The sequence below is a fragment of the Seriola lalandi genome, unplaced genomic scaffold (assembly GCF_002814215.2).
Source record: "Seriola lalandi dorsalis isolate HSWRI2012SDOR001 ecotype SW California unplaced genomic scaffold, Sedor1 jcf7180002054572, whole genome shotgun sequence".
In the NCBI taxonomy this organism is placed as follows: domain Eukaryota; kingdom Metazoa; phylum Chordata; class Actinopteri; order Carangiformes; family Carangidae; genus Seriola; species Seriola lalandi.
Genome location: NW_019525125.1, coordinates 1697525 through 1717608, shown reverse-complemented (window position 1 = coordinate 1717608; position 20084 = coordinate 1697525). Strand labels below are relative to the sequence as shown.

Sequence of the window (20084 nt, the reverse complement as noted above, 5' to 3'; positions counted from 1 at the left end):
ACAATGAAGTCTCTCAAGGTGAATTTAAATGTCAGCGGGTCGCTGGTTAAGAGATGATGTCATTTAAGGCTGGGCTGTTCCTGCTTATGTTGTGTCCTGTGTGTTTGCGTAGATTTGTGTGTGTTTCTGCCTCGGTGTGCGCAGTGTGTGAACAAGGCAGGGCAGGAAGGCATCAGGGCTTATCATAAGGAAATGGTCAAAGGACAACATCCTCTCCACGTAGCGGAGTAAAGCAAAGCTTGTTGGGAATGTATTCCCGCCCAGCAGCTCATCACCTCCACACAGACCGACTTTGCCTTGTTTTTGTCTGAGTCCTGAAATTCATGTAATGTGTGGAATGTGTTACAGCTTTCCATCCCATCTCATTGATGCCGTCTGTTAGCCATAACAAGCTGTTTCTAAACACATCAGGCTGCTCGCTGACGCTCTTACTTCACAAAGTTATCCATCGGAGTAGCATTTTTATGAGTGAGGACTCGCATGCATGCACCCAAGCGCGTGGGTGACAGGCTACCAATGGTTTCACACTATTCCACTGATCAGCAGGTGGTTGTAAGACGCCTAAGGAAAGACTACAAGCTAGCAAACATGGATGAGAGCAATGCAGGTTTCAATTTTTATTTTTTTTGCAATGCTTTATGGGGAAGGAATCAGGCATTTCAGGCCTACTTGTATTTGTACATATAATGTTGATGATGAAGAAAGCGTTCTTAATGGTTTCATAGTTGTAAACTGTTCTCAGTAGGTAAATGTTTTTGCTTCCTCTCCCGCAGACCAACCATGAAATGACTCACCTACACCTGAAAACCCCCAAATTTAAGACAATAATCGCAACATCCCTTTGTCACCTGGGCTTATACCATGGATTAAAAAAAATACACAAAATCTGTCTTAGTTGTGAAGTAGCAATGAATGATGTAATGGTTACTGCTGCTGGATGAGTTATGAAATACTCTTTAATAAATTCCTGTGAAGGTGCATTATTTGAAATCACCGTTCCACATGTTATCCTGCAGAGATATCTGAACGTCACTTAAATCCAAAGTAAACAAGCAACTGTTTAGGAAAGACCATAAAGATTCTCTTTAAAAGACCAAACAGGCTCCTGGCAGTGGCATTGGACTTGTACTGGTTTTGGTTTTCACTTTATAGTTCCCAACATGCCGCTTGTACAATCCAGTGGTTGCCTCTTGTGTAACCGTATAACGGAGTGGATTTTATTACACGGCGAGGTTGCCACAGACCTCAGGAGGGTACAGCTGCCTTCTTTCTTGGGAGGAAAAAGACAGTTGACCACATTTAACTGTAGAGAAGTTTCACTCCCTTTTGTCGTGAAGGGGAGAATGTCGTTTTCAAACCAGGAGAAATGTCTTACTGAAAATCTGAAGCCGCCACTAGTTGAAAATCACTCCGTGAAAGTGAAGAAACAATACGCTGTCACACATTCCCTGACTGTATATTCCCTCTTTTGTTTCAGGTTTTACTGGAAAAAACTGCAACCACAACATTGACGACTGTCCCGGCCATGAGTGCCATAACGGAGGAACATGTGTAGATGGAGTCAACACCTACAACTGCCAGTGTAGACCAGAGTTTACAGGTCTGTATGTTCCAGCACATATATTTAAATAACCTTCGGGATATAAACCAATTAAACTTTAATCCTCCGAACCCACAGGTCAGATCTGCACAGAGGACGTCGACGAGTGCCAGCTGATGCCCAACGCCTGCCAGAATGGCGGCACGTGCCACAACACCTTCGGCAGCTACCAGTGCGTGTGTGTGAACGGCTGGACCGGGGACGACTGCAGTGAGAACATCGATGACTGCGCCAGTGCCGCGTGCCACTCCGGCTCCACCTGTCATGACCGCGTAGCTTCTTTCTTCTGCGAATGCCCTCATGGCCGCACGGGTACCTACATGTTTATGTAGCTCTGAATGTTGAACGGGAGATAACTTCTCACTGCCACTAGTTTATTTTAGTGGAGGAACCTGTTTTTCTTCACCAAATACACTGTTCTGTACTTCATCAGCAACTCTATAAGCAGCATATAAACATTTAATAAATGGGATATAACACACTGTAATGTCGTCGCAAACAAATATAACAACATTTTTAAATTTTTAATTAATGTACAGCACTTGTCCTAACCGTTATAATTTCTCCCATCAAGGGATATTTCATATTTTTACTGTGTTTTACTTTAACGTCATTAATTATCTGTTTATTTAACCAGCCTCCACTTGTGTTGACTAATACATTAATAAATACTTATAACTGCAATATAGTGTTAAAAACCATTTGTTAGATGTTTATATACCGCTTAAACATGCTGAACAGTCGGTTAAAGTGTCAGCTTATCTTATCATTCCACATTAAAATATGTTTCCTGCGGTAAATGTCTTGAGCTCACATCAAACTTTCAGTGAGTGAAAAAGAGCAGCAAGTTTAAAAGTGCCTGGTACATTTTTGTAGGTTTAAAGTCAGTGGTGCACGGGATTCAGGGATTGCACTTTAAGGTTAGAGTAACGGAGTCCACCTTATGCACTCTGCTCCAGGTCTGCTGTGCCAGCTGGACGACGCCTGCATCAGCAACCCGTGTCAAAAGGGCTCCAACTGTGACACCAGCCCCGTCACCGGAAACCATTTTTGTACCTGCCCCTCGGGATACTTTGGCGCTTCCTGCGATCAGGATGTTGACGAGTGCGCACTGGGTAAAGCTCACACTACTTGACCTGCCAACTCTCTTTTCTGTTGTCTAGTTTCAGCCTTTAAATCTGACTGACTGAGGACACATTTCATCTGTGCTGATGAGTTCATTATAACGCAGATAGTCATAGTTTTGCTATATTACTGTCAAGAAACTTTCAATCATTGCACATGCTTTAGTAACTTTTATACAAGCCAAATACGAGCTCATTCTTTCCTGTTATTATGGGTACTGTGGTGCCCATAATTGGACCCGTAATAACACCCTCAGGGGTATTATTTCTGTAATCACACACAGTTTAGGCTTTGGTTTTGGCTTCCTCAAACAATACTAAACTGCCCAAATCATCTCATTGTCATGTCTTTACATTTAAATTGCTCCTTGTTAGGTCTTGTACACACACAACGGACTTTCAAAAATAAACTTAAATTATTAATTTGGTTAAACAGGTTCCAACCCATGTGAGCACGCGGGAAAGTGCATAAACACCAAGGGTTCGTTCCAGTGTAAGTGCCAGCGGGGTTACGTGGGGGCGCGATGCGAGCTGGACGTCAACGAGTGCATGTCGAACCCGTGTATGAACGAGGCCACCTGCCTGGACCAGATAGGAGACTTCCACTGCATCTGCATGCCAGGTGAGACGCTCGACCACAAAACCTCCAGCTAATGAACATGAACTCCTCTGTGGACCAGAGGAACGGTCCTACTGAGTCCATTATTTCAATTTTAACGCAACACTTTTGAGACCTGGCTCATCTTTTATTGATTTTTCAATATATTTGTTGTTATAAAAAAAGAAAAAATACTTTTTACAGCTTCTCAAATGTGAAGAGCTGCTGTTTTTCTCTTTCATCTTGTTGCAAATTGAATTATCTTTGAGTTTTGGGCTATTTTAAAACATCAGCTTGGTCACAGTTTTATAACTATGACTCTGTTCAACCGAATCAGTTCAACCTAAAAATACAGCTGAATCCATTAATGAATTAGTCAATCAGTGGAAAAATGACCTGCAATTTCATACTTGATTAAACCTTTTAACAGAAATACCATACATGATAGTGAAGTGAATATCTTCAGGTTTTGCGCTGCGGGTCAGACAAAACAAGGAATTTGACGACATCACTCTAAACTTTTCACTTGATAAGTTGAAAATAAAAGTTAGTAGCAGTCCTACTCCTATTCATTTAGCCACTGTGTATGATTTAAATCCATTACAGCGCTATATTACAAGAGTACGAGAACGCTTCTCACTGTGTGTCTCTGTCTAACCGATCCATCCCCCTCCCGGTCCTCCCTTGTTAATTGGCCAGGCTACGAGGGGGAGTTCTGCGAGATCGATACGGACGAGTGCGCCAACAGCCCCTGCCTGAACAACGGCAAGTGTATCGACAAGATCAACTCCTTCCACTGCCAGTGCCCCACAGGTGAGGCTGCCGTATACTGCTGCAACAGAGGGGGGAGGGGGGGGAGTAGGAGGAAGGCAGCGGGAGGAGGCTCTCTCTCTCTCTCTCTCTCTCTCTTAAACACACACACATGCACAGACACACACATGCACAGACACACACACACACACACACACACACACACACACACAAAGACCTCTCTGGACGGGCACTAATCCCAGCCCTGAGGCAGGCTTACGCAGGCCCGGGTAGCCCAGAACGAACGCGGCAGTCGAGGAGGAGAGGAAAAAAAAAAAACAATCTATAGGGAAAGGCTTGAGGAAGTTTGAACTTTTTAAACAAGTTTCTTATCTCTTGTACAAAGTCTGATGAGTGAGCAGAAACTTGTGGATCTAAACAAGACTTTTGATTGTGACTGGGAACAAGGAAGAGCTAATAATAGCAGGCAGGACTAATATAACAATGCTTCACAAAATAACATTTTCTGTGTTGCGGTGGCAAAATGAGGCAGACGTTTGGTCTATTTTGAGGGCAGGTAGTTGTTTTGCTGCGGCTTTTATTTTTTCCAAACATGCCATTGGAGTTACACTATTTGGACAAGAGGTATTGATGTTTTATTCAGGGGTGAAGGAATGCAACTATTGAATCTTGGATAGTGGGAAAAAGAGAAAGGAAGAAAAGAAGGGAAGGTTCTTCAAACTCCCCAAATGTGTTTTTTTGTTTTGCATTCTTTCAGTGGGATCATTGAGGTGGAAGTAATTTTTTTTTTTTTCTTTTTCTTTTTCTTTCTCGTTCTTTCTTTTCTGGGAGGAAAATAACGAAGCTCTGAGTCGGGTGGATCAAAGGTAGCCTGGGTGGAGAGAGGCAGGATTCCTCCTGTTGAGAGAGAAAGAAAGAGAGGAAAGAAAAGAAGGATAGGAAAGCAAGAAAGAGAGAAACAAAGAAAGAAAGACATCCCAACAAGGAAGCTTTAGAATTAAGAGAGGGGGTACAAGAGTGAACACAAGAGCTTAACGCCTATGAAAACTCTGTGACAGTGAGAGAGGGTTGTGTGAGGAAGCGGCACAAAGTGGTGGTGGTGAAAGTGTTTTTTTTTGGGGGGGGTGTATATGAGACGCACAGACCGTTATACTGAAGCAGGAAGGGAGGGCTAAAGAAGGGGGAGGGGTTTTAACCGCCCTGCTTGAGATGTAAATTTGTCCCTGTTGCGAGCCAGTCCCGAGGCGAGGGTCCCCTCTTTTCATTTCTGTACATGGAATAGCCATGGAAACCCCACTGAGAGCCATTGAAATGTCTGATTCCAGCAGTCTGGGGATAAATCCCTCTTTGGCTACTGAGGTGCATCGTGTGTGTGTGTGTGTGTGTGTGTGTGTGTGTGTGTGTGTGTGTGTGTGTGCGCCCGCGCTCCTGTGCATGCTTGCATTTTCTGCTTCACCTTTTGTGTGTGTATGCATATGTGTGCATCTGGGTAAGAAATTCATTCATGGAGCTTTTTATTTTAGTCTTTTTGATTTCAGTCAGGAGCATCTTGGGCCACTGTAACCGAACTGCTCAGAAACTTAACATTTGCATGGCATCCTGGGAAATAAACAGTCAATTCATAGAGCTGAGGTTCGTTCCAGCTCTTTTCCCACTGCTGGAAACTGGCAGCGCTACTAACACAAGACTCTGGTGTTGTTTTCCTCTCTCCGTCTGCAAACAGCTGATGATCCACTTTTTGAATATAGAAGTTTCCTCTTTATATTGGCTGTTATGTTTATTGTTGATTTGGTAGTTATGTGTGGTTAGTTTAAGCCTCAGGCGACATACTTAATAGTGAGCCAACAGCTCACACAAATCATCTATGGAGGCTCCTGCTGACAGCAGACTGATGACCACTGACAAAATAACATTCTTAGTACCACTTCCTAACAAGACACCCATTGTAAAATGTGTATAGGTTGTAACTAATGCCTTTATCACTGGTTAAATAATTCACAAATTCTTGCCAAGCTGTGAAAAATATCTTTGACTGTACAGTAGATTCTTTACCTTGTAGAGAAGAGCTGCAGGAAGATCTAGTATAAAAGCAATGATAAATTATTTAAAAATAATTAATTATTATAAATCCTTTTAAAACAGTGGAAAATTAATTAATAGATTATTTACTAACTATTAAGTTATGTTATGGCTTGTAGACCTGTTTGTGCCTTATTAGAAGTGGTACCAAATTTTTTTTAGCATTTTTTAAGAATTAAATGTTTTTCTGAACCCCTGATATTTTCTAATCAAAGTTTGTGTAACGAAAAGCACAGGTGCATGTCTCATCTGTGTCTACGTTGCAGTCCTCACGTCATGTGTACGCTCACAGCCAAGTCAAAACACGGTGAATGGTTCCACTGGGAGAAATCAGCTCGCCGCCAGCCACACAAATACTTCCTCGTCCATCCGTTTTTTTAGCTTAAACCACCTGTGTGTTCCTGCAGAGAGGTGGGGAGGGGAAGAGGAACTTTTATCGCTTCATCTGACAACATCCTACTAGTCCTCGGACTGTACCATCGTACCGCAGAGGGGAAACGAGAAGAAAGTATCTGAGACGAGGAAGAAGGAGAAAGCCTGCTGGTTGATTTTGAATGACAAGGAGTTTGAATAGTGCAGGGTCAAAGGTCAAGCTCACTCTTTTTAGAGGCGGGCGGGGAGTGGAGGGGGTAGTGGAGTAGGGGTGAAAGCAAGACAGGAGAATGCACATTGTGATGGAAAAGTTTTGGGGGACAAAGGAGGCAACAGGCTCAGTTTGGCTCAGATGAGGCGTTGAGCAGACAGGCCCTCCTTTGTCTCTCGCCCCTTGGTCAGGAGGCCTCGCAACTTTCATTCTTTCCTCATTTCTTTCCCTCTCTCCCCCCTCCCGCGTTCAACGAGTTGGTTCCCCCGCTCTCCCTTCTCCTTTTGGAGTCGTGCTGAAAAGAAGTGAAAGGGAAAATAGAGAGCTTGTAGTGTTTCACACTCGTTAATTAACATGCAGATTTCTGATTCGTTGAGAGCTCTTATAGTATGGGCTCGGGATTATGAGCGGGATTGGTTTGAAATGGTGAGAACACAGTAGTCATGTGTGTACACACACACACACACACACTCCTTCACACACATGCACACAATAACCCCCCCCCCCCACTTGTTGTTTTTCCAGGCTTCACTGGGAACCTCTGCCAGATAGACATCGACGAGTGTGCCAGCACGCCGTGCAAAAATGGCGCCAAGTGCACAGACGGGCCCAACAAGTACACCTGCGAGTGCACTGAAGGTACGCATGTTTTAACAAAAGCTAAAGAGGGTCCAACAAAACCTGAAATTATAGAATTAAAAACTTTCAGAGGCAAATTGAGCAGATCAAAACGATTGGAAACTTTTTCAAGTATTTAAAAAAGAAATATACTAAAACTCAAAAAAGACAAAGTTAATGCATCAGTTCAAAACGAAACACCTCTTTTTCCAGGTTACTCTGGGAGGCACTGTGAGACGGACATCGACGAGTGTTACTCTGACCCCTGCCACTACGGTACCTGCATCGACGGCCTGGCCTCCTTCAGCTGCCACTGCCACCCTGGATACACCGGCCGGCTTTGTGAAACCAACATCAACGAGTGTCTGAGCCAGCCGTGCAGGAACGGAGGCACCTGCCAGGACCGAGAGAACGGCTACATCTGCAGCTGCCCCAAGGGAACCACAGGTAAGGATCACACACACACATTAGAAAAAAAAAAAAAGAGGTACAAGTGTAACTTCTATCTGAAATTTGAGGTCACTGAGTGCAAACTTCTTCCAGGAATCAACTGTGAGATCAACATTGACGACTGCAAGAGCAATCCCTGCGACTATGGGACCTGCATCGACAAGATCAATGGCTATGAGTGCGCCTGTGAACCGGGTTACACTGGTAAGCAACTTGAACATAGATACTTCAGTCTGCAGAAAGGCTGTTTGACCTTATAGTTAATTTAAGCCAGGGTTAACATGGCTCCCGTCTCAGGTGACCGATAGACAAAATGAGTGTTTAAGTTACGGGGTTTGAGGATCGGAGGTATGGACAGAGGAGCGTGGTCCTGATGGGGAGGGTGACAGATGGCGAGCGAGTGAGCACGCTCCTCTGAGGCTCGACTGGTGTCACTTTCCAGCTCCACCCTGTCCCCAACCTGCTGCTGTTAGGACACGCAAGCTGCCCTTCCACACAAAGAGGGGACACATACACACACACACACTCTGGCACACACAGTCACCGGGGATTTGAGCGGGAGAAAAGATTCCCTGAAAGATTCCTGAAAGATGAGCTTTTAAAAGCTTGGAAGCCGGTCCCTGCTTTAAAGCTAAATGGGCTGCCTTTATGTTATGCGTGGCACCGGGCTGAATGGCGTCAATGCCTCAAGTGGCCGACAAAGGGCGACTTAAAACCCCTCATGTTTCTGGAAATTGATACAGTCACTGCTCGGAGATATAGACTTCATTGTAGTGGCTGCTTTGTCTGTCGTTGTATGAGTTGGTGTTGTGTATTTTTTGGAAAATACTTCAAAAAGGGTGAAAAATTATAGTGTTTCAGAAGTTATTGTAGTAATGTCGAAGCCTGTGAGTTCACTGTTTATACATCGATAAAGAAATTATTGGATTTGATCACATACTGTAAAGCAAACCATCCTCTCCTTTCCCGCAGGTACCATGTGTAACATCAACATCGACGAGTGCGCCATCAACCCCTGCCACAACGGCGGCACCTGCATCGATGGCATCAACAGCTTCACCTGCGTGTGTCCGGAAGGTTACCACGACGCCACCTGCTTCTCCCAGGTCAACGAGTGTCTCAGCAACCCCTGCATCCACGGTCACTGTGAGGACAAGATCAACGGGTGAGGCAGCCCACAAACTAAATAATGAAGCTGCAGCCAGCAGCCGGTTAGCTTAGCTTTCAAGAATCTTCTTCATCAAGAATCTTTTACACTTTCAGTGCCAGCTGTCAGTACTATACATTTTAGTTTTACAGTTATGTATCAGATGGTAGACTTCAAGTGGAAGGATTATATAACTTCATCACTGAGAATTTCCCAACATTTTCTCCTCGTCAGCTATAAATGCCTGTGTGATTCTGGCTGGAGCGGTAAAAACTGTGACATCAACAACAATGAGTGCGAATCCAACCCATGCATGAATGGAGGCACCTGCAAGGATATGACCAGCGGATATGTTTGCACCTGTCGCATGGGCTTCACCGGTCAGTATCTGTGTGCGGCTGGATGAACTCGTGTCAGTGTTTTGGCTTGTGTAGCGTCCGTGTTCGTCATCCAAACCACACTTCCCTCCACACCGCTTGACTGTTGACCTTCAACTTAAACTGAAGTGTTTGTAATGTATTCCCCCGCACTGACAGGACCGAACTGCCAGACCAACATCAACGAGTGCGCCTCCAACCCCTGCCTCAACCAGGGGACGTGCATCGACGACGTTGCGGGCTACAAGTGCAACTGTGTCCTGCCTTACACGGGTATGAAAATATTATTAAAAATATTTGATACGCCCATGTGCAGGCCTGGTGTTCAGGCATTTCCTCACTCTGGGGGTGGGGTGGGGTGGGGTGGGGTTGGGTGGGGGTGCAGTTTCCACAGCCTGTGTACTTTAAGTTACTGGGGAAAGAGCATCGGATGAATTGACTGTCGAGTAAAGTTCAGCAGCAAGACTTCCTCAGGGCTCAAAGACACCAATCCTCTGACTCACTCTGCTCCTCTGCGCTACAAGAGCATCCCTGAAAAGAGAGCTGGAAAATGTTTTCATGTCATCTCATTTATTATTTGACAGAACAGATAATAATGGAAAGGCTGAGGGCAAATTTCTTGTATTTGTTGAGTTGTCTTTTTGGAAAAATCCACAGGACTTTGAATAATAAAAGGCTTTTGCTTGTGCCGGGGTGGGAACGGGGTGCTTGACACATTTCCTGTTTGCCTGCTTCCTGTCTCACAGAACAGCAAATGGCTTCACAATGGCCGGAAACCGGAGCTGGCTTCCTGTACGAGCCATGTGTTGTGGAAACAGATAGGGAAATGTCTCTGCAGGCCTCTAACACTGACAGAACCTGGCTAAAATCTTCTGATAGCACTGACTGAAAGATGATTCTGTGTCCGTTTGGGTTGGGTTATCTCCAAGTTCATGACTCCTGCATGATAACACACGGCTGACAGTTAGGCATAGTTTATGAATTATTGTAATTCAAGGCATGCTGTAATATGAGTGATTTTGTGTTCATGTGTTATAGGAGAGAACTGTGAAACCTTGATGGCCCCCTGCAGCTCCAAACCCTGCAAACATGGAGGAGTGTGTCAAGAGTCTGACGACTATCAGAGCTTCTCTTGTGTCTGTCCTGAAGGATGGCAAGGTAAACTTTAATGTCTGCGTACCTGCGTCTCCTACTGCAGCTGTTCTTTTCTTACTGTCGGTAGAAAGTTCATACAGTTTTGTCAAGAGAGTAAAGCGTGCTTTGGTGTGAGGAATCATTAGATTTGGATTAAAACATCTGATATGTGTATTAACATCCAAAACGAGAAACTTCAGACATCTGTGTTAAGTAAGTAACAACTAGAACCATTTACTTCCTTAGTTTCTTACTTACGCTTAGAACTACTATGTGCTGATTTTCCCTCCTGCGGCTCAATAAAGTGTAACTTAATACCCTGTTATATCCCAAATCCTGTTATCCAAACACACCTTCATTTAAAGAGAAGGTGAAAAATTCCCTTCTGCTCTCCTCTTCTCTAAGGCCAAACCTGTGAGGTGGACATCAAAGAGTGTGTGAAGAATCCCTGTCGCAATGGAGCGACCTGCCAGAACACTTTGGGCAGTTATCGCTGCGGCTGCAAACCGGGCTTCACTGGACGCAACTGTGAAACCAACGTTGATGACTGCAAGCCCAGTGAGTTTTCCACTTCTTCTCCTTTTATGTCTTTTCTCTGGGACCTGGGAATCCAAGCCGCTCAGAAACACGTTCACTAGAGCTGAGTCAAATGCTTTCCCTCCAGACCCCTGCAGCAACGGAGGCCTCTGCAAGGACGAGGTGAACGGCTTCCTGTGTACCTGCCTGCCCGGCTTTAGGGGAACAAAGTGCGAGGAGGACATCAACGAGTGTGAGAGCAACCCGTGTAAGAACGGAGCCAACTGCACCGACTGTGTCAACAGCTACACCTGTACCTGCCCGCCAGGCTTCAGTGGAATCCACTGTGAAAATAACACTCCTGACTGCACAGAGAGGTACGGAGCAAAGGATCAAGAGCTAAAAGTATCCCATTCAAACTCCAGAGCCTTTATTTTAAGACACAAGACAGACAGGGGAACACTGGTCATTGTGTGTGTATTTGCAAGGGTTGGTGGGTAAGGGCATTTGTTCAGAACAGCAGGTTCACTTTCACCCTCTTGTTAATTTAGACCCCATTTTCTTGTCCACTACTGCCCTCTCTGGTGGAGTACCGATTTACCACCAACTTCATCTTCTCCTATTTGAGGCTGTCCCAATATATATAAACAATATAAGATGAATTGCCTGTACATTGAATTAGATTGTAACTAGTTTCCCTCTACATCATCTGTGGAGCTCCTGTGTGGGAAACAAAGTTTGAATATGAAGTAGGGCATTGCCATGTCTCTACTTCACAGCTCATTTTGGTGGATTTCATAATCTTATTTTCCCCGCAGCTCCTGTTTCAATGGCGGCACCTGCGTGGACGGCATCAACACCTTCACATGTTTATGTCCAGCCGGCTTCACTGGGAGCTACTGTCAGCATGACATCAACGAGTGCGACTCCAAACCCTGTCTGAACGGCGGCACCTGCCAGGACAGCTACGGCACCTACAAGTGTACCTGCCTTCATGGCTACACGGGACTCAACTGTCAGGTAGGAGGAGGGAGAGGGGCTTGAGGTCGAGTTAGTCTGTATCGCTTTACTCACTTGTATTATCCCAGATGTCTATGTAAAACCTGCAATAAATTTAGTTGAAAAGTGAATGTTTTTTATATGATATACTTACTGTATATCTGTCATTTAAATGCTCTTAAATCAACCAAATCAAAGCTTACTGCAATATTTAAATTGTTAGAAATAAATATCAGATTGATACTGTGTGTTCAAACAGCACCCAGTCAGTCTATCATTGCTACATCTGATACACACCTTTCAGAACTTGGTTCGTTGGTGCGACTCGTCGCCCTGTAAGAACGGGGGAACCTGCTGGCAGAGGGGCACCACCTATAGCTGCGAGTGTGAGACCGGCTGGACGGGCCTTTACTGTGACGTCCCCAGTGTTTCCTGTGAGGTGGCGGCCAAACAGAGAGGTAAGATGGATGGTACAGGGGGTTTTCAAAGTAGTGTGTGTTTCTTTGTGTGTGCATGTCAGTCGGCTTTAAAGATGAGAAGCGAATAAAGATTTTCGAAAACAGCACTAACAACAGAACCTTCTGTCTCACGCTCTCTGTGCAGGAGTCGTCGTCGCGGATCTGTGTCATAACTCTGGTCAGTGTCTGGACGCAGGAAACGTTCACTACTGCCACTGCCAGGTTGGATACACCGGGAGCTACTGTGAGGACCAGGTGGATGAATGCACCCCCAACCCCTGCCAGAACGGAGCCACCTGCACCGACTTCTTAGGCGGATACACCTGCAAGGTAACAAACTGAAAGAAACCTGCACCCAGTTGTTTTGAAATTATGTGTATATGGAAGTGCAAGCTGTGCTCTTGCTATTTTTGTGTCGTATTATTTGTGTATCCAGTCCATGTGGCACCTTAACGTGCAAACATAATAGTCTGCCAAATCAGTTTAAGCTTATTTAATTTTCATTTTAATTGCAAATTGAGTCTTAAATGCCACCCTACTTGGCATTTCAAAGGTCTCTCTCATTTAACAAATTTTTATTAAACATGCAGACCATCTTTTAAAGTCTCAAACCTCGGTTTTGTTTTATGAATTTGTTAAAATTCCTCAGTGTACAGCGGGAATCCTTTCAGCTGAAACAACACTGTGTAGTCTTAATGAAGAGGCGTGTTTATAAATAGAAGCTTGGTTTTGTTAATCTCCCCTGGAATAAAGGATCTGCTGGCCTTGGCAGGATGGAGGCCAGAAAACAGCCAGGTAAACAAAAACCATCTTTGTTTCATGTCAGACATTGATTAAATTTCCCCCTTCTCTTCTCCCTCTGTCTTCCTTTTTCTTGGCTGCTTCTTCTTCTTCTTCTTCTTCTTCTTCTTCTTCTCTCTCTCTCGTTCCCTCTGTCTCTCAGTGCATGCCAGGCTACGTGGGGACCAACTGCTCGGACGAGATCAATGAATGCTTCTCCCAGCCGTGCCAGAATGGGGGCACCTGCATTGACCTGATCAATACCTACAAATGCTCCTGTCCCCGGGGAACCCAAGGTCAGCAGACCCCACGCACACACCTCCACACCACTCTGCCCATCCATCCTCTCCTCCTCCTCTCCACGCTTCATTAATTAGGGCTTAACAGCACCCAGGGCATGTCTGAAAAACTCCTCCTCCCGTCTTGCCTCCATCCCTTCCTCTACTTGTCAAATACGCCATCGATTTTTCTCTCAGACATGAAGGGAGTGTGCGTTGTAGGTCAGCCTGAAGTGTCAGTGGAGTTGGGTGTATCCCAAAAAAAAAAAAACACCATGTTGTTTGAGAAATTTTGATCAAAACACACAAAAAAAAGTCACATAAAGTTAAAAGAAAATCCACCATAAATATGAATATATTTTAAAAACATAAACATATCAGTTCACTTTTTTGATTTTCAGATTTTTTTTTTGCTGGTTTCTTGTATTGTAGATGTATTAAAATGTAATGTACACTAATGTTTTAAAAAGCAAAACATGAGCCCTTACCATTTTGAACCATCAGTCTGCATTTATACAGGGACAGATCAGTTATACAGAGACAGATCAGTTATACAGAGACAGATCAGTTATACAGAGACAGATCAGTTATACAGGGACAGGGGGCAGATATGTGAAATTTTTCAATTGATATTTCCCTCATGATATAAGAAGTTGTTGTAAGAGGGCTGTTGAATGTCACTCTCAGAAATGTAGGAAATAACTTACAACTTACCGAAGCAGAGAGAGAAAAAATGTTTATACCAATGAAATAGATGATTTCACATCATCACACTGGAGCTCCTGTAATGCAACAAACATCACAGGCTTTGAACCAACTAAAGTGACATTCCCTGCCCCCCCCCACCCCCGCCGTGCCACCCTCAGGAGTGCACTGCGAGATTAACATCGACGACTGCAACCCCTTCACCGACCCAGTCACCAATGAGCCAAAGTGCTTCAACAAAGGCAAGTGTGTGGATCGAGTCGGAGGCTACCACTGCATCTGCCCTGCGGGATACGTAGGGGAGCGCTGCGAGGGAGACGTCAACGAGTGTCTGTCCAACCCTTGTGACCCGCGGGGCACGCACAGCTGCATCCAGCTCACCAACAACTACCGCTGCGAGTGTCGCACCGGATACACAGGTAAACAGCTTGAGGTCGGAGTTATAGAAAGAGGGGGAAATATGTAAACATGTGAGTCCCTTAATTTTTTAAAAATGTATTTATTTATTCAATTCTGCAGTTCAAAAATAAACTGGCTAGTGCGTCCTGGTTGGCAGCTTGCATTAGAGATACTTTAAATGACCTCAAACTTATCTTAATCATGTCTGTATTGACATTTCTCGTCACTTAGCAGCCACCATATAGACCTGTGATTACCTATACCTTACACTGCTGCCTTAAATTATACCTGCAATTAGCTAGTATTAGTCATTGTATGTGCTATTGGCTATAAAACTAAACTTGATGTGAATTGTGGGAAATGTGAGGATATGTTTTAAACTATAAATACTTTGTTTAACCTGTTTTTGTATGTGACCCCTCTTTAGGTCAACGCTGTGACACAGTGTTCGATGGCTGTAAGGGTAAACCTTGTCGTAATGGGGGGACCTGTGCTGTAGCCAGTAACACGCCACACGGCTTCATCTGCAAATGTCCCCCGGTGAGTACACACACACACACACACACACACACACACACACACACACACACACAGAGATTGTAATAAATCTTATTCATTGCCCAGGGGATTATCCACGCTTTAACTGTAACTGCTACATACCTAACCCCAAATTTCCCCCCAACCATTTCCTCAAATAAAAGCTTAACCTTGTTGGGACTTGCTTTTTTTTGGGGGGGGGGGGCTCTACAATGCAAGAGTGTGTGCAGATTTTCTCCTAATCCATACAAATACATTCAGAGACACACACACACACACACACACACACACACACACACACACACACACACACACACTTGGCCTGTATATAATGCACAGAATGAAAACACACAACCAGTCAATAACCATTGTCCTCATTGTTATTATCATTATTATTGTTCAATTTAAAAAAAAGAAAGAGCCTTACACTATTTGCTTCAATGATTTTGAATTCATCCTAAATCAGGTGTTTTCCTAATGCTTTTATCTGTTTCTCCCAGGGCTTTACTGGCTCCACATGTGAATATGACGCCCAGGCCTGCGGCAACCTTCACTGTCGCAATGGAGGCACCTGCATCTCTGGCCCCAAGAGTCCCAAGTGCCTGTGCACCCCATCGTTCACCGGGCCCGAGTGCCAGTATCCCGCCGAGAGCCCCTGTAATTCAAACCCCTGCTACAACAGCGGCACGTGTGAATATACCTCAGAGGCGCCGTACTACCACTGCGTCTGCCCCGCAAACTTCATTGGTCTTCGTTGCCACATCCTGGATCAGGGCGACGGTCTTACACCACCGACGGAGGCGGAGGTCACCTGCCAGATCCCAGAGTGCGAGCACCTCAAGCAAAACAAGTTCTGCGACGTGGTCTGCAACAACCACGCGTGCGGCTGGGACAACGGCGACTGTTCGCTGAACTTCAATGATCCGTGGAAGAACTGCTCGAACTCGCTGCAGTGCTGGCGATACTTCAACGATGGAAAGTGTGATTCCCAGTGTAACAATGCCGGCTGCCTCTACGACGGGTTCGACTGTCAGAATCTGGAAGTGCAGTGCAAGTAAGTGGCTCTTCTGTCTAAATTTAACAAGCGTCAAACTGGTTAATTTGGTTGGCCGGCTGCTGATTAGAAGGCACTAAGAAGGACATCTAGATACCACAGGAAGTCTACTGAATAGCAGATAAAAACAGACCTTAAAAATATTTTTTGGTTTTTAATAAAGATGGAAAAAATGATGGAACTCTCTGCTCGACATTTTAGGGTGTTCACCCCTCGACACCTTTTTTTTCCTGAGGTGTCAGTGTTGTGTTTTTCCAGTCCAGGATTTTAAATAGTTTAAAGAAGAATTTTGATTGATCATTATTTGTATCTTAACTTTTTAACTATAATATTTATTGATACGTCCCTCCCCGTTTCCTCACAGAATCAGGACACCATTGAAATTTTGTTTATTTGTGACTGTTGTTAAGCTTATATTTGAATTTTGGTGTTTATTTCTTGGACACCTAAACAGTTTTTATCTTTATTAGATTTCAGGCCAAATAAAAGTGCTTCATGCAACAAGGAAACACTTCACATAATGAACTTCACGTCCAAATTACAATACTTTTTCTTTTTTTTCTTCAGCCCTCTGTATGACCAGTACTGCAAGGACCACTACGCCGATGGCCACTGTGACCAGGGCTGCAACAACGCTGAGTGTGAGTGGGACGGTTTGGACTGCGCCAATAACATGCCGGAGAAGCTCGCGGTGGGCCAGTTGGTCGTGGTGGTCTTCATCATGCCCAAGCAGCTCCTCAGCAACTCCTCCACCTTCCTGCGCGAGCTGAGCCGAGTCCTTCGAACCAATGTGATATTCAGGAAGAACGGCAAGGGTGAGATGATGGTATATCCATACTACGGGAGCGAACACGAGCTGAAGAAGTACAACGTCAAGCGCTCAGTGGACATGTGGTCTGAGGTTCCTGGCAAGGTGCTGAACGTGGTGAAGAGGAGCCTCTACGATGTGACAGGAGGGAGCAGGAGGGTGAGGAGGGAGCTGGACCACCTGCAGATCAAAGGGTGAGGAATAATTTTCAAAATGTTTCCTGCATCGACTTCTTCTTTTCCTTACTCTTTGACTTACGATGACCCCTGGATGTGCTCTGTCTTTGCCCCGCTTTAGTTCAATCGTCCACTTGGAGGTGGACAACCGTCAGTGCTTCCAGCAGTCCACTGAGTGTTTCCAGAGCACCAACGATGCTGCAGCCTTCCTCGGGGCTTTGGCCTCCAGCGGAAAACTGGACGTTCCTTACGAAATCAAAGCTGTTTATAGTGAGTATAGATTACAGTATTGCTGAACTGATTTTTGGATATATCTTCCCTACTTTCAGAGTCACCCGTTGTTTTCTACTCATCTCTGAAAATCAATTCGCAGACTCCTTAAAATTGCTTTAGTTGTGTAATTCATCAAAGTGAACGTCAAGTCTGGATGTGGTAATCCAGTGCAGACTTTCAAATTATCCTGCACTTAAAGGATAAGTTAAGTGATATCCTTTTTTTTTTTCACTTGTTAATCATTCCTAAAAGATGAAAACCAACAATGAATTGATCAACAATTATTGTCTGCATTGCCACAGCCTGATGAAGCTTATTCTTCTGTGCAATCAAGGTGTTGCACTTGGTGCCATGTTCCTTCATCACGATGAGCCCGCAGCATATTTTATTTTGACTCAGTGTTGCTGCCTAGAGCACAAAATGTGTATCAATGTGCTACAGAAAAAAGTCCCAAGCAAACGAACTACAGTGCCCAACTGTTCAAGGAACAAATGGACTTGGGGCTGTGTGTGACTTCACTTCCTTGTCTGTGGCTGCTGCGAGAAGGACTAACATATTGTTGGTTTTGTTCTTTTTAAATAACAAAAGGTTAGAATATCATAGGCTCATCCAGTATTACCACAAACCAATAATTTAACTTTGATGCAGATGTGATGTTCTCTGGGTCATGCAGCTCAAATAAGTTCAAAAAGTCTGGTGATTGATTTTCATTTGAGTGCAAACCAAAGGCTGCCTGTAATTGTGGAAAAAAATCTAAAACAATTGCTTTGTGATTCGTTTTGATGTAAAATAGATGTGATTTGCTGTGAACATGCAAAAACCGCTCTCATGGTTCTTTAAGGCCTCGTTTTTAGTGGCTACACATACATACTCGTACACAAGCGGATAAGACACGTGCTCTTTTCACGCTCGCACTCAAACCGAAAGTAGCTGCAGCGCCCTCTGGTCGGGTCCTAACCCTGCTGCTCTTTGATTGTGTATTTGTTATGCAGCCGTGAACAAATGCAATTGTGAATCTCATGGCCTAAACAATCAATCCTTCCCTGGTTGTGTAAATCCACTGGCTTCAGGCTCCAAAATGGTTAATTGCTGCAAATCAACTCATCCAATCCCCTACTCACACACTATAACACTCTATCTCTGTCTCTCTCTCTCTCTCTCTCTCTCTCTCTCTTTCTCAGACATGTACACATATACGTCCACAGATAAGACACTCACACATGCACGCACACACATGCACGTACACACACTTCATCCCACAGTGTGATGGGCTGCTGCAACCTTCACCTCGCTGAATGTAATACCAGGACTTAATGCATCTCTAAGGGTTTAGGTTGGGGGAGTTTATCATTTCAAAATCGTTAGTGGAAAAAAAAAAAAGAGAAGGAGAAAAATTGATCGGGAGTGTGCTAGAAGTTGGGAGTCTTTGTTATCTCGAAAATCCTAATAAATCCTTCGTCTTTACAGCTTAAAGCGCGTGCAGTAATTTGAAGTTCATTAATCCCCCTCCTTTTTTTCTCTTAAAGAAGAAATGGTAAAGTTGTCTCCTGGTACCCTAGGTTGAAAAAGGGAGAGAGGAGGTGGTGATGTTCTTTTTTTTTCCCCTTTTTCTTTTTCTTTTTTTTTTTATCACGCCCCATCCCCTTTTTTTTTTTTCTTTTTTGATGAAAAGTGGTTAGCAATTCTGATTATTACTGAATAGGTAGTAGAAGCTAGCTTTACAAACGGTGAGGATCGGCAGTCAGTTCCTTGGGCTTGCTGCTGGTTGCGGTGTGTTTTGGAGCGGGAACCGCGGGGCGAAGAAGAGCCGGACTAGCTCTGCTCCGACACTCAGGGTCTATCCTGGGTGTCCTGGTCTATCATCCCGCCTGTCCACGTCTGTTCCCTCGCCCCCGTCGTGACCATGTTGTCCCTTTTCCTACCAGGCGATGTGAACAAAAATATTTCACCGACCCTCTACCCAATCTACTTGGTACTGGGCGGCGTGGCGATACTGGCCTTCCTCGGAGTGGGGATGGTGGCTGCCCGAAAGCGCCGCCATGAGCACGGGCGCCTCTGGCTCCCCGAGGGCTTCAAGACCACAGAGACCAGCAAGAAGAAGAGACGTGAGCCTGTCGGAGAGGATTCAGTGGGATTAAAGTAAGTTTCCGTTTATTCACCAGTGGCGCTCAGTGTCATCGGGTACCTGTTTCCTCACGGGTCAGGTGAAGGGCTAGTTCTGAAGGACAAAATGGGTGTAACTGGTGATCAGTCAAATTTGGGAAAGGAGGGTTTTGCCTGGATCATTAATGATAATGATATAGCAGGTTTAGGTCCGCATTAATTGACTTGTTGGGGCAGAGGGGTGGGGTATGGATTTAATCAATGCTTTTGTTTTTCGGCATTGCTGCACCATTAATGGTGAGTGGCTCAGATGAGATGGAGGCAGTAGAGTACAAGGATTTTTACTGGGTTTTCTGCTTCATCGCAGGCCATTGAAAAACACCTCAGACATTTCACTCATGGATGACACCCAGAATGAGTGGGGAGACGACGAGCCTTCGGATGCAAAGCGCTTCAGGGTAAGGAAACGGACACAACTTAGCTTCTAAGGATTTAGGATTTTTTTTTTTTTTTTTAC

At 44.6% G+C, this 20084-nt stretch overlaps 1 protein-coding gene across 2 annotated transcripts in view; it reads left to right on the top strand.

The window, feature by feature from the left end:
• notch1b (notch receptor 1b) overlaps positions 1 to 20084 on the top strand; it is a 41902-nt gene that overhangs the window by 16075 nt on the left and 5743 nt on the right. For both annotated transcript variants that reach the window (XM_023417087.2, XM_023417086.2), the window contains exons 5-29: positions 1478 to 1600; positions 1679 to 1912; positions 2560 to 2715; positions 3161 to 3346; positions 4022 to 4135; positions 7281 to 7394; positions 7587 to 7820; positions 7917 to 8027; positions 8796 to 8988; positions 9205 to 9350; positions 9507 to 9620; positions 10386 to 10505; positions 10887 to 11039; positions 11146 to 11374; positions 11816 to 12017; positions 12301 to 12454; positions 12600 to 12784; positions 13398 to 13530; positions 14379 to 14636; positions 15044 to 15156; positions 15654 to 16207; positions 16775 to 17209; positions 17313 to 17461; positions 19390 to 19603; positions 19935 to 20025. In XM_023417087.2, the coding sequence (XP_023272855.1) occupies positions 1478 to 1600; positions 1679 to 1912; positions 2560 to 2715; positions 3161 to 3346; positions 4022 to 4135; positions 7281 to 7394; positions 7587 to 7820; positions 7917 to 8027; positions 8796 to 8988; positions 9205 to 9350; positions 9507 to 9620; positions 10386 to 10505; positions 10887 to 11039; positions 11146 to 11374; positions 11816 to 12017; positions 12301 to 12454; positions 12600 to 12784; positions 13398 to 13530; positions 14379 to 14636; positions 15044 to 15156; positions 15654 to 16207; positions 16775 to 17209; positions 17313 to 17461; positions 19390 to 19603; positions 19935 to 20025 (4715 nt within the window). The remainder of the gene's footprint in view (positions 1 to 1477; positions 1601 to 1678; positions 1913 to 2559; positions 2716 to 3160; positions 3347 to 4021; positions 4136 to 7280; positions 7395 to 7586; positions 7821 to 7916; positions 8028 to 8795; positions 8989 to 9204; positions 9351 to 9506; positions 9621 to 10385; positions 10506 to 10886; positions 11040 to 11145; positions 11375 to 11815; positions 12018 to 12300; positions 12455 to 12599; positions 12785 to 13397; positions 13531 to 14378; positions 14637 to 15043; positions 15157 to 15653; positions 16208 to 16774; positions 17210 to 17312; positions 17462 to 19389; positions 19604 to 19934; positions 20026 to 20084) is intronic.